The 14322-nt window shown below is 39.0% G+C and overlaps 2 protein-coding genes across 13 annotated transcripts in view; one reads left to right on the plus strand and one right to left on the minus strand.

Moving 5' to 3' along the window:
• Positions 1–14322, plus strand: part of dctd (dCMP deaminase) — a 145349-nt gene that overhangs the window by 65058 nt on the left and 65969 nt on the right. The gene's annotated exons all lie outside the window — the stretch shown is intronic.
• LOC127355461 (teneurin-3) overlaps positions 1–14322 on the minus strand; it is a 361742-nt gene that overhangs the window by 37611 nt on the left and 309809 nt on the right. For 8 of the 11 annotated variants that reach the window (XM_051386366.1, XM_051386371.1, XM_051386362.1 and 5 more), the window contains 3 exons: positions 2749–2820; positions 1661–1838; positions 960–980 (listed from right to left, as the gene is read on the minus strand). In XM_051386366.1, the coding sequence (XP_051242326.1) occupies positions 960–980; positions 1661–1838; positions 2749–2820 (271 nt within the window). The remainder of the gene's footprint in view (positions 1–959; positions 981–1660; positions 1839–2748; positions 2821–14322) is intronic. The other 3 variants (XM_051386367.1, XM_051386372.1, XM_051386370.1) reach the window with 1 other exon arrangement.

Consider the following 14322-nt stretch of genomic DNA (forward strand, 5'->3'; position numbering starts at 1 on the left):
AGATTTTCTTTGGTTGAGGACAGCCCTAGAATATAGTCACGAACGCACAGAGGATTATCACTAAATTGCTCTGCCCATAATCCATTTCAGATAAAGAGACTGAAATATAAACCTGAAAGAAATAAGGAAGACCATGGCCAACACCCATCCCCCTCCACTACATTTCTCCTTGCTAGATCTCCTTGCTAGGGGCTGCTAAAATGATGACTGTGCCATTCATATGAGATGACAACAGAAGAGTAGGCTCCATTTCGCGTGAACACTTGTTAAGACTAGAGGGGGAAAATGAATGAGACTGAGGGACACCAAAAAGAAGCAGGCAAAAAAGTGAGAGGGGATGGTCTTATTTTGATAGTAGCATCAGGACTACTTCCTCCTCTCTTCTCTTTATCTCATTCTGCCCAGTAGAGTCATATAGCAACATTACTGATTAGAGTGAGTGGATAATTCCATGTTTCCAGATTTTATCAATCACATTGGTGGGTAAAATTGTATCATGACAGATAGAAATGATACCCAAAAAAACAAACATAAGACACAAGTTGTAATTAACCAGAATTATCCTTTCAGCTAATTTATTAACTGGTGTGAAGGCTGTTTGTCTGGTTGGACATCATCTGTTTATCTGACATATGTGACACTTTCCTCTTCCTTGCATGATGCATTCTGCAGCTTTAAAGCATTATTGGACTTCGGGAAGAAATTATATCTGCAAAATTAGCTTGTTAACAGCTTGTTAACAGTGAGCTGAATAGCTCACTGTTTCCTTGATGCTCTGCGACCTTTGGCTCACGACGTCAAGATACTCAGGTCTGACAGCTGACTGGAATGAGCGACAGTAATTGTTTTTATTGAACAAAAAGAGAGGGAAGAATGTGCAGAATCTGGTGCGTAAGCAGGATCATTGACAGAGAAATGAAAAGAAGGTGAAAGGTTAAAAAAGGATTAGTCACTCTTACCTATGTCTGAAATCTTTGTTTCTTTAATACAGTGCAAGCAAAGGAAAGAAAACAGAGAAGAAACAGAGTTAGTAGACAGGTTGGTCTATATTACGACTAGAACCATTTACTGGAAAATAAAAAGTTAGAAGTTGTAGTCAAAATTCAGAATCTGAATCATGCTTTACAGAAGTCCGTAGGAACAAGAGTTCAGATGGCAGTTAGACTAGGAGTTTTTGATAAATGAGCACTTGAGTGTGCCAGAAACATGCTTCTGAATACAGAGCAGTAATCCGGATTCTTCCTTCTAAATTCAGAGTGCACTTGTATCTTTTAGCACTTTGGCTAAAGAGTAAGTACTTGAATGTTAATTACTGTAGTGGTAAAGTGTCCAATCTGGCCATGTATCTATCTCTGCCTTCCTTTATATTTTCAAGCACTGCTTCAAAGTCCTCCAAGATTTGAACAGTTGAGTGCAGGAAGCAAAGATGCCAAGATAAATCTCAGTTCTGTTCATTTTCGCAAATCATGTTTGTTTTTGACCCTGCAAAACCGGATGAAAAGGTCTTGGCAAAGCTTTACCGTAAAATGGATCATGACTTCTCCGAGTGAGACCTTTTACCTCTGTGACACTAGGAGATGAATTCTTTGGATCTGGCCGCAGCCACAGCAGCCTTACTCCCTCCCTCCCTCCCTCCCTCTCCCCATGCCTCCACTCTTACCTCAGCTCCATGACACTGGTAACATTCCCAGAGGGGAAGATCCTTCTGATGTAGTTGAAGTCTCCGACAAAGATGCTGCCATCTGCTCCACAGGCCAGAGCCAGGGGTGCCAGCAGCTTGTTTCCCTCTGCCTGCCCATTACAGCTGGGGCATGAGATGCTGCGGCGGCGGCCATTTCCTAGGAGAGGATATTGAAATCCATTTTTACTGACTGCAAAAGTTGGTTTCTGCTTTTTCCACAAAACAGACCAACCAGTTGAGAGCTTATATAGCTTTATAATACTTAAGGCCAGGTTGTTGAACAGTGCTCTTGACCGAGTCTTTATTTGCTGTATGCCATCATATGTCATCACTTAATTGTTGCATCCCATTAAACATTAAACAATTACCAAAAATTAAGCATAGCGTTAGTTCAGGCAGGCCACAAAGTCCAGCTCAGCTCTCAATTCCAGCTACATCAGCTGATCACAGCCAATGGTAAACACACATCAGCTGATGGCTCAGCTGATTCCTCCTAAGCTTCCTATTAGAAAACAACATACAGTCAGCTGATGGCTCAGCTGATTACCTCCAAGCATCCAATTGGCAAATATCATTCAGGGCACCTTATTTAAGCTGCTTTACCCTGCCTACCTTTGCTGCTTCGTCTAGCAATATTTTTGTATATTCCTAGTTGATGTGAAAGCATCTTTCATTAACCAAAAGACTCCCATCTCCATTTTCCAGAAGATGTTTTTACTGAGTCCCATGAAATTCCTGTGGCTCTCACACTTAAGGACAGGTGAGGAGGATTTAGGGGCTTCTAGCAGTGTAGTTGCAGATTACAATCCCCTCGCCTCACCCTCCTGGTTCAAGCTTTAGGAGAACAGCTGCTACAAAAATTGCAAAAAACATGCTACTGTAGAAACATAGCGGTTCAACGTAACTTTTGTAGATAAAAACAGCTCATTCTAAGGTGACAAAAACGTAAATGTTACACACCTTTAAATCATTGACGCAAGACAATTAAAACTACTGACCATAATGCAATGATTAGCACTGATCACAAATGTGCAGGTCAAGCCAATAACATTTGACTCTGTACTCACCCATTATGCTGCTGATCACAGGGGGCTGCTGAGAAATGAAAATGTTCTCACCGTTGCCCTTGTACAGTATGCCTGGTGGAGAGAAAACATAAAGATGAGAGAAAGTGATAAAGAACACAGAGAGACTTTTTGTTCTGCACATCTGTATGCCTATAATGAGATTGAGAGCAGTTGGGAGAGTTTTAACACAGCTCTCATACCATAATGCACCAATTTGGCACGGACATTGTCCTTTAATTAAAAATATGATCTTGTCCTACCATTGGGGTCGACAATGACACAAAGTGATTTATCTTTGTTTGTTGATTAGACTACATTATTTATTTGAAAGGGAGTGAGAGTGTCATGGCGAAGGTGGTGGATGCGCATTCAAGTTTCACTTGACTGAACTATAATATAACTTTTCATATAACAAACAGGTAAAAATCTAATCGAATTCATGGTGCATGGATATCTTTAAATTATGTCATTTTAAAGATTTAAAGGATAATTAAACTTTTTTGGGAAAAAGAACATAGAGATACAATTCAATTAAATGAATTCAAGGTAGAGCAACATATATAAATGTTAAAATATGTCTGAAGGGGATCTTTAAGAAATAAAGTCACACAGGGGTGGCTGTGGCTGAGAGGAAGAGCGGGTCATCCCCTAATCGGAAGGCTGTTGCTTCGATCCCCGGCTCCTCCCACCACATGTTGAAGTATCCTCGAGCAAGATACTAAACCCCAAATTGCTCCCGATGCTGTGCATCGGTGTGTGAATGTGCATGCGTGAGTTTGTTTCTGTTCGATGGACTTTGCCATCACTGAGTGAATGCGTGTGAAAGGGTGAATAGCATAAAAGTGCTTTGAGTGGTCGGAAGACTAGAAAGGTATACAAGTACAGGTCCATTTACCATTTACATATTGAAGTGGATGGAATATTGTCTTATTCAGAACATCGGAACCTAAAATATAAGTACCTAGTCACAAATAATTACATTCCTCTCAGCAAAATCCTTTGAAACAACTGTTACATTATAGTGTAAAACTAGATGGCAGCGGGGAACACGTCTAACCTGCAACCAGTGTGTCTGCAGAGTGACACAACCTAGACTAGTCGTCCTGCATGTTGGTATCATTTCTTCAGACACTGTCTTGAGGCTAATCTGTTTAATAACTAATGACTGTTGTTTTGTTGCCTCTGAAGATAGATGAATACATTATAAAGCAGTGCCTATTATATGAACTACTACTATTTCTACTGTACTATATTGCTTCAATTAATAATAAACTAATAATGCATAATGATGCAAATTATGTTGTGTAACTGGAATTGGAGTGTGTGTGTGTGTCTGTGTGTGTGTGTGTGTGTGTATGTGAGACAGAGAGATGAAGTTCTTTGATCTGATTTGAAGTTAGAGATGATGCACACACCCATGTCTTTGACAAACACCTGCATGGATTCATTCACAGATATAGCCACACACACACATATGTGAGTTAAGTTCTAAAAGCACCTGAGATTAAAATAAAACAGAGCAGAAAAATGGAGGAAGAAGAACAGAGGATGGAAGAGGAGAGACATTGTGAGGTTAAAGGAGGAGGAAGGGGTGTGGGTTGGCTAACTTGTGCAGAGGTTAATGCGAATGAGTGATGAGAAGATGAACTGAGAAAAAGAGAAGGATGAACTTATTCTCCAAAGTGAGACATCAAAGAGGAACCTCCTGTGGTGAGCTGAAATATTATCTATCTATTTGGATGTATAGTAAACTAGGGATACACCCTATGGTGCACTAGAAAGAAGAATCAGTATCTCAACCCAAAACAGATAACAAATAACAAAACACAAATAATAAGAATAATTAAAGCTGCAAGAAGCGTTGGGCGGGACCTCGCACTCCACGCAACTCGGGGAGCGCTGCGGCCGCGTTGCGTGCCGCCGTAACACGTGCGGACCACAACATGAAATCTGCCGTTAATCACCTCAAAATTGCAACGCAGCGCTTACTTCCTGTTGCCAGTAGGTGGCGCTATCACTATGTCTGAATATTGGGTAACACTTTATAATGAGTACACACTATTAAGCATTAGTTAAGCATGAATAAATACTGAATTCATCATTGATAACGCATGAATGCACATTAGTATGTAGTTTATAAACACAGTTAAAAATGTTTTATTCATCATTGATAAGCACATTAGTTATGGATTAGTAAATACTGAATTCATCATTTATAAAGCATGATTCTGCTGTAAATAGTCATTACTATGTGGTTTATAATCACAGTTATAAATGTTTTACTCTTCATTGTACTGTACATTTCTGCATGCACTTGCACATCCACTATTCAGACATGTATTAATGATTAGTGACTGTGTTAGCAGATGTTCTATAAAACCCACAACAAATTCATTTTCTAATGATGGCCTATAAACAGTTATTAATGCAGGAATTCACAGTTACAAAGCACTTACTACTCGTTAATTAAGTATTTTGTGCGAGCTTATCTAAAGTGAGCACTATCTATGGCTTATTAAGCATTTACAAATGAGATATAAAGGCTGGCAATGCCTCGAGACTCACAAAATGTTCAGTTATCTTAACAGACGAAGGAGAGACACAACACAAAGGGATATAGAACATATTGTATTGATATTTACTGCAACTTCCCAACATATTGTATGAAGGCGAACAAGGCTGGTTTATGAAGACATGCTATTGTTGTGATCTTATCTGTTTGGGACGTGTACGTTGAGCTCCCGCTCTCAGCACGTCATCAACGTGATGACGTGCTGAGAGCGGGCTGTTACGTCATATTTACGTTAACTCTCAGAAGTTTCTGACAGTGCAGCCAAGGGGAGCATGGAGAAGCACATTGGAGTCGGCGGCCGTCAGTGGCACTAGTGGAGAGTATGTGTCTTTGTTTGGTAGCCCACATTATGGTTGAAAGCTAACGTTAGCTTGTCAGCAGCTGCAGGTGTTTGCCCTCGCTCCCCAACTAACGTTACTGACGTTACTAACGTTACCGACCCGCCCGCGGTGGCTAAGCCGACCTTGTCTAGTCTCGTCTAGCCGGGCGAGGTGAGTGCCTAGCAGCGGCAGGTCGGTCTTTCATAGTAATGACTATTTACAGCAGAATCATGCTTTATAAATGATGAATTCAGTATTTACTAATCCATAACTAATGTGCTTATCAATGATGAATAAAACATTTTTAACTGTGTTTATAAACTACATACTAATGTGTATTCATGCGTTATAAATGATGAATTCAGTACTTATTCATGCTTAATTGTTAATGAATTGAATTAACTAATGCTTAATAGTGTGTACTCATTATAAAGTGTTACCCAATATTGTCATGTACACATGTTCAGGGCGGGACTGTTATCAAGCATTTGAAGTGTGCAGCCGATTGGACAATGTACACTCAAGTTATAGCGAATTCGTGTTTTGTGCCGGGCCATCAAAATTTCCCGCCACCCCACAGACATGCCCCCTCACCACAGTCAACACATATCATCAACAATGTGTTTTGCATCTTATAAGTAAATTTCAGCTGGATCTGATCATCCTGCGAGGAGTAGAACATGAAAGTATAAAATGTGATACTTCCTGTTACCAGTATGTGGCGCTATCACTATGTCTGAATATTGTCATGTAGACGTGTTCAGGGTGATTTTTTGACTGTACTCACAAATTTTGAAGCAGATCCGATAAATTCCCTAGGAAGAGTTCATTCAAATACAACGCGAAATGTTCGTCGAAAGTGAAAATGAAAATCAAAATGGCCGACTTCCCCTGGGGTTTGGGGTATGGGTCCAAGAGGCTTTTTTGTACGTCTCAGCATGTTGCACGTGCCTACCGATTTTCGTACATATCGGTGAAACGTGGCGCCGGGGCTGCTGTTTTTTTATCCTGCAGTGGGCGCTACAAACACGACAAACACGATTTTTGGTATGTGAGCTTCAGGCACCAGTCTACACGTCCCCTGTGAATTTCATATTCATAACTATTAGGGTCTCTGCACAGTGATTTACACTGCCACAAGAGCGCCACCCAGTGGCATATTTTTTTTTCCTTTTTAGGTGAGCCTCAGGGAGCCATGGGCAAGCATCGTACCAAGTTTCATTTAAATCACATGTGCCGTTGCAGAGATATAAACTTCTTCATTTTAAAGAGCGCCACCTTGTGGCGATGGCTTGAAATTGTGCATGTGGAACTATGGACCCAAGTTTGGTGTCAACCGGACATACCAATGTGGAGAAATGGTCCCTTCCTTTTTTGACGAAAAATGTACAGGAAGTTTGAATTTTATAGCGTGCTTATTTTTTGAAATTTCAGAAATGTTCAAATCACTGTTTTTGCCAGGGCGGTCCCCAGGTGCTAGGTGAAGAATTTCATGCAAATCGGACAAAGCGTGTAGGAGGAACACAAAAAAGTAGTTTATGGACATTTCGTGCTCTGACGGAAAAAATTATAGACGAAAGTGGGCAGAGCCTATAGAGGAAGATTCAGCTCCATTCACCGAACGAGTGGATACAAGGTTTTTGAATGTGCGACAAACTATGCAGAAGTTATTAGCCTAAATGCACTTTTTATGACAATGGTGCCACCTAGCGGCCGACCTGAAAGTGACACATAGAATATAAAATTTTTTACGAGGCCTGACCACTTTGCCAAATAAAATTGAGTTTTCGTATATATTCAGGGGGGCAAAAACACAGTCGAATTGGCCTAAAAATAATAGGTAAGAAATTGAGCAAAAACAATAGGGACCTCCAGCGGTCGCTGGCTCGCTCCCTAATAAGAAACATAGCAAATACAACAGGGACCTGCAGCGGTCGCTGGCTCGGTCCCTAATAATAAAAAGCCACTTGTTTAGTCCACTACTCCCAGGGGCTGTAATGCGTAATGCAGCCACTGCACATGTTTACTACAGGGCCTCATTTCAGTGGCATGAGACAAATTTAATTGGACCAAGGCCCAGATTCCCTACATTTCCTGGAGCAATCACTGTCATCAGGCTCAGTCAGGCCACCTGTGGCAATGGAGGAACAATCAATAGACCTTTTTCACAGCAGCCATTTTGACATGAAATAGTTGCATAACACAGGTGTTCCATTAATTAATGTTCCATCCCATTTAGGTTTAACAGAGTGCTGCTGCTGTGCGTGTTGGCTCACTGGAAAGGCTGTTTTATGTCAAAATGGCTGGTGTGATAAAGGTCTATTGGTTGGCAATCTGGGTTAGGGTTAGAGAATTTCTAAAAAGTCTAGTCTAACTGCCATCTGAACTCTTGTTCCTACTGATTTCTGTAAAGCATGATTCACATTCTGAATTTTGACTACAACTTCTAACTGTTCCCTTTTTATTTTCCAGTAAATGGTCCTAGTCGTAATATACCTGTCTACTAACTCTGTTTCTCCTTTCCTTTGCTTGCACTGTATTAAAGAAACAAAGATTTCAGACATCGGTAAGAGTGACTAATGGGAGGAACCAATAATTTTTTCTTCTTTCTGTGTGACCAGATGTCATTGGCTAGTTAAAAGACCAGATGTAAAAGTTGCAAAATGTGACAAAATGCAGTGGAAACATCATGAAGTATGTGACTTAAACATCAGTCAAACTTCTGTTCAACTGAAGAGACAAAATACTATGGAAGCTGAGAACGGCCATGGATTTTTCTTTTTTTTTATCTCATGATAATGACTTATTATATCGTTATGTCGATACAACAAAGATTGTTTTGTCTCGAGATAACTAATTAATTTATTTCGTTATCTTGATATAACAAAGATCGTTTTCTCATGATAGCAAATTAATTATTTCGTTACCATGGCCTTTCTCGGCTTCCGTAAAATACGGCAGTATGCGAAAATATCAGATTTGTGTGGACCAAGGAAGTGTGCTGGGCTGTGATTTGTGGCCAATCATTTGTAGCCTTTTTTTTCTGCACAAAATTATGGGAAAAGAAGCTGGAAAATGGATATTTTTTGACTATCAAATCCTTCACCAAAATATTTAGAAAGTCTAGAAGAGCCACACAATTAGTATCACTGTAGCCCTATTCAAGTTAGTGCATGGCTAAACTGGAAGTTAGCCAGCTCAGCTGGTGGACGTCTCTGGTGCACAATATGCATTCATCCAGCCGGAAGTGGCTTTTTTGGGCTTCATGTGCCACTGAGCAGCTTCGATAGCAATTAATTGAACCCTGCCTCCAATGCTGTATACAGGTCTTATTGTATATATTCATGGTGTGAAACAAAGACTTTAACATTCTATTGTTGAACCCAGGATGAACACCCAAAGGCATAAAAGGTAGCACACACAGATTTCCAATGAAAATTAATTATTATTATTTATTCATTTCTAAAACACTAACATTTTTCGGACATTGCCAAAATAACTTATTGTAATTGAGATTAGTCAACTTTTTCCTAGGGATTTGTGTGTACTACCTTTTATGCCTTTGGGTGTTCATCCTGGGTACAACACTGGAACTTAAAACATTGGTTTAGCACCACAAACAAAATACTGGGAAGGCACATCCTCTCTAAGATCTAACTAGTACTGTAACATTCCTTCAATAAATGTACATGTCACAAACCGAAATGCCCTATATTGTCCATCATTTGAGGTTTGACTGGAGCTCTTTTAATAACGTCATCTCATTGCGCCCCGTCTGCCTGCAAGGGCTTAATGGCACCGATTGAAAGAAGCCCCAGCAACTGTTATCTAATAGTCACATATCGGTAGCCGTGGGAAACGTGCATTAATTAGCATTTTATTTTGTCGATTTGAGACATTTCAGTTCAAAATTACGTTGAATTTTGATGGCTAGTGTATGACCCTCGCTCTAAAGTTCTATTTTTTCATTCTTCATCTTTGTGGGGTGCTCAGTCGGTAGAGCTGGCGACCCATGTACAGAGTTGCTGCAGCGGCCCGGGTTTGAATCCGACCTGCGGCCCTTTGCTGAGTGTCATCCCCTCTCTCTGCCCCCCTTTCCTGTCCATCTTTGGCTGTCACTATAATAAAAAAGCAATAAACGACCAAAAAAAAAAAATTGTCTTTGTGGAGAGACTGTTCGAACTGTACAGTTTGTACAATTTGCTGCATTGTAACTACAAAGATATGCAAAAGACAGACTTCTTGGAAAGATCAAGGAGGCAATGTGATGCAGCCAGGAGGAGACTATGACAGCAGGCCTTTAGATCCATCCCAAGTGTGGCCATTTGGAACCAGTATACACATTTCCTTTAAATGTGGTTGGACAACCCTTCCCATTCGGCTATCTCTATATCCCTCTCCTCCTTCCCTCTGTCCCCCTCTTCTTCTCCTTCTGTCATCTCTGCCTCCATTAGTAGGTGTTGAATGATCAACAGAGGCTGAGCTGAGCTGCAGTCTACGTAAACTACTTGACTGACTAGGGAAAAAAAAAAAAAGAGAGAGAGAGAGAGAGAGAGAGAGAGAGAGAGAGAGAGAGAGAGAGAGAGATGCTGAGAGCCCTGACACACTGATCTTATGTCGAAGACCTAGCTCCAACAAGGTCAGGCTGATAAATCGATTTGTTTTGCCTCAGATCTTCGGAAGAAGTTTTGCTTGAACACACTGTATTCATAATCCAAAAATACTGCAGAAAGACAAAACAAACCAGCCAACCATTTAAATGCTACTGTGAATTAGTTTAACAATTACATGCTTGGAAAAAGAATTGAGAATATGTGTGTTCAGCACACAGTTCCTCTGCTTGTGAAAGAAGAAAAGGATAGTGGAGGAGAAATTACCAAGTGGTTAGACAGACTGCTCGCTGTCACTGATTCTGCTGCTGATTCAACAAAGTGAATCGGCTGAGTAGATGCTGATAAGAGCAGATTAGAGCCAACTGTGTCAGGTGTGGTCAGCTCACATGGCCTAACCATGAAAGCAATCAACCAAGTAAGTGACTTGGTGTGTCAGGGTTGTAACACACACACACTTACAGAAAGAGTAGCAGCACAACAAAAACCAAACAAACACAGATACGCTCATGCACATACATAATTGTGATAACTGTTCTATTTGAGCATGGATCTAACTTGCATCTATATCCATTCATACACACTGACTGCCAGTCTGTCACACATGCACACACAGAATAAACAAGGGTTAAAGTCAAATAATAATTCAAACATATGCACTCAGCATACTGAAACAGGTTGAATAATGACTGTAGGTCGTCTGCACTGGAAATCAGTGTGAAAAATGACCTTCAGCCAATCAGTGGAATACACTGGACAAATACACAAATGTAGATCTTTCAGGTTTGAAAATCCTTTTTCTTTCATTCAGTCACAGAGAATGTCTTTTCTTTTGTTTCTGCTGATGACAGGGGTAAAACCGGAATGAATTTGCCATAAAAGTCAGTTTTGAATATTTTTTTTATTTTTATTTTATTTACTGCAGCTTAAAAAAAACGCAAGGTAGTCTACGCCCCCTGTTTATCCTTTTTATGTTAGTTAATTTAATGAGGACAATACAGATGAACGTTATTACATTATTATACTGTATTTTAATTTCTCTTCTTATATGCTAATAAAGTTACTCCCTTCATCTAGGAAAAACAGAACAAATTGATTTTGGAAACAAAGATATGTTCTTCAGATGTCCAACCATGGAGGTAAAAGTTTTATATTTAAATAAAAGACACAATATTCTGTTACCATGGTTGCATCCTCAATTTTTGCCACATGTAATAGAAGTAGAGGAAAACAAAAATGTTATACAGAAAAATGTAATTATTATTTCCCAGCTTAGCTGCTCTCCACAGCTGACGATGGCGAGGAGCAGGAAATAGATCTATCGTCTCAATACTGTTACATAAATTGTGCATATTTTTCTCTAATCTTTGATTTCTCTGAAATATTGTATAGCTTTCCATTTTCCAGGCTTAATTCAAATGAAATAGTTGAATATAAAAATCACTCTTTGATTGAACAGATCACAACTTGCACCCTGAAGGGGTCGCAAGTAAGCGTTGGGACTCATTAAACGTTACCCTTCAACATATACCATTTTCCTTTGATTTGTTTAAATACTATTTTATTATAGCAGCAAAGGCATTGGTGTATAGGTATTGCATTTATTTACTTAGTGTAATCATAATGAGATATATTGAGCATGTTAAGGAAAACCTCCAAAGATTTGTCATCTGTTGGAGATGGTAACACAAAATTTGCTGTGGTAACTGTTAAGACATGTGGCTACACATGACAAAATCAAAATCTTTGACAGATAAAGTTAATTCACTTTTAAAAATGCAAAACAATCACACTGTATTTAGTGGTTAGTCACTAGGGGTTACTTATTTTATCCCATAGGAACACAATATAAAGTGTCTCTTAGATGTGCACAATGGAAATACTGGACCAAGAAAAATCAACAGATTATCATTTTTATTCAATTTTATTGAATCTATATTGTAACCTCTTGTTATAGGTGTTTTCCTGTAAAATCATAAAAGCTACTTTTAGTTACTACTTTAGTGACGAAAATAGGATGTTAAAAAGTTATATATATATTAAGTTATTTACAAAGATGAGTTTGTTGTTATGACAATGGTCAGAAAAAAAACACACACACACAAAAAAGCAGCATTTTTTGGTGTTCTCAGGAGTAAGGCGCTACAGCCCCCCTGCTGTGGCTGAGCTGCTTACTGTCTGAAGAACAGACTGCAGTGCTTTACTGGGCAGCTTACACACTTACTCTCTCCCAGACTCTCTCCTTGCAAACACACTGATGTGTTAATACACAGAAAAACTCAGGCTTTAAAACAACTCACAAGCACACTTAAATGGAAATCATACACACACTTAAAAACATCCTCACAATTTATGCACAAGGAAGCAGATCGTCAAACCTCTGCTCCTGAAACCCCTTCACATACGCACACACACTCTCTTTGTCTCTCTCACTCTTTCATCCAGTCTTATCTGAGTTGTTCAGCTTTTGCTCACTACTCAGTGTTCACAGATCACACAACACCAGGTGTGTGTGTTAAGTTGTGGGCAAGCCTCTGCACACAAATTCACTATGTCTCTTTCCCTCCCTCTTTCTATTCGCTCTCTTCATATAGTTTTCGGTCTCTTATACATACAATCCATTTACCATTAAACCCAAAGTGTGGTTGGGTAAGGGGTTAGGGTGGGTCCTAAGAAGTTAAATTCAGCTTCAAACAAATTATCAATTCTTGATAAAAAAAAAAGTAACACTTAAGGATAAAATGTACAAAAAAAGTAAATGAATTAGTTTATGTTGTTCCACAAAAGTCACTACTCCCTTAGTTTCGATATAGCTGTATGAACAAGCAAGCAAGGATTAAAGTGAAAATTAAATCACTGTTTTCTGAGCAAGCAATATAACATATAACTTATAATATATAAGAGTTCGGTCTAGACCTGCTCTATTTGAAAAGTGTCCTGAGATAACTTCTGTTATGAATTGGCGCTATACAAATAAAAAAAAAATTGAAAAAATTGAATTGAAATAACAATATTCTGACTCATCATGCCCAACTGACTATTCCTTCTCTAGAGTGTTACCTTACATCTACAATGTACTATATGTTATGTAAACCAAAAAGATTTAAATTTATTAAAATTATTTTTGGTTAGTTCATCCAGGAATCTAATCTAATCTAATCTAATCTAGGAGGTAACCATTGGAAATATTTAATCTAATTAATTTTTAATAATCATTAAGTTGTGAAAAGGCTAAGACCAAATATTCACATTATATACTTGTGAAGTACAGAAATAACATGGGTAGAAAGAAGAAGAATTATTTTATTAATCCTCAATGGGGAAATTATGATTTCACTCAATATTTACACACAGGCTCCGAAATACAATCATGCACAAAATAATGAATAAACAGGGATCCTACTTTACAAAAATATAACACTAATAACTATGTTTCACTAGAAACATCTGGTGAGCTGAATAGAACCTTACAGCTTTGGTCCATGGGCAGCACTTTTGGGAGTCCTGGGTCCGGGAGATAAGTAGTGTGACTGTGGATAAGATGGCAATGCATTGTGGGCATTATACTGTGTGTGCTTGAGTGCTATGGTTGTAACAATATATATTGCATATACTGCTCATGTGTTCTCCAAACAGCACTGATTGCAATGACTGTCTTATAGTGTGGTAACAATCCCTCCAGGACCAGCTGATTTACAAACTAAATGCTGGACATGCCTTAAAGCTGCATCACTACCATAAAAGTGAAGATAAAACCTAAATTTGATTAAGGCACGCAGCTGCTCTGCCCCGTCAAAACATGAAAACACAGAACAAGAAAAAACAAAATCACTCCAGAGTGTCTTACGGACTCAAGAGACATGTTATTTCCAAATCTAACATATCTTCACATCAAACATCATTAGTGGAGCTACGAGACGAACTACAAAGAAAACACAGTGTCTGATGGATTATTTAGTTTGACTATGCTATGTCCATACAATGTGTTTTACTCTCAAAAGGACAAACACAGTGTCCGTGGCAGTACTGTCCCTTCAATACCCAAAATCACAATGACAGAGCCCAGTACACA

The sequence above is a fragment of the Dicentrarchus labrax genome, unplaced genomic scaffold (assembly GCF_905237075.1).
Source record: "Dicentrarchus labrax unplaced genomic scaffold, dlabrax2021, whole genome shotgun sequence".
NCBI classification, from domain to species: domain Eukaryota; kingdom Metazoa; phylum Chordata; class Actinopteri; family Moronidae; genus Dicentrarchus; species Dicentrarchus labrax.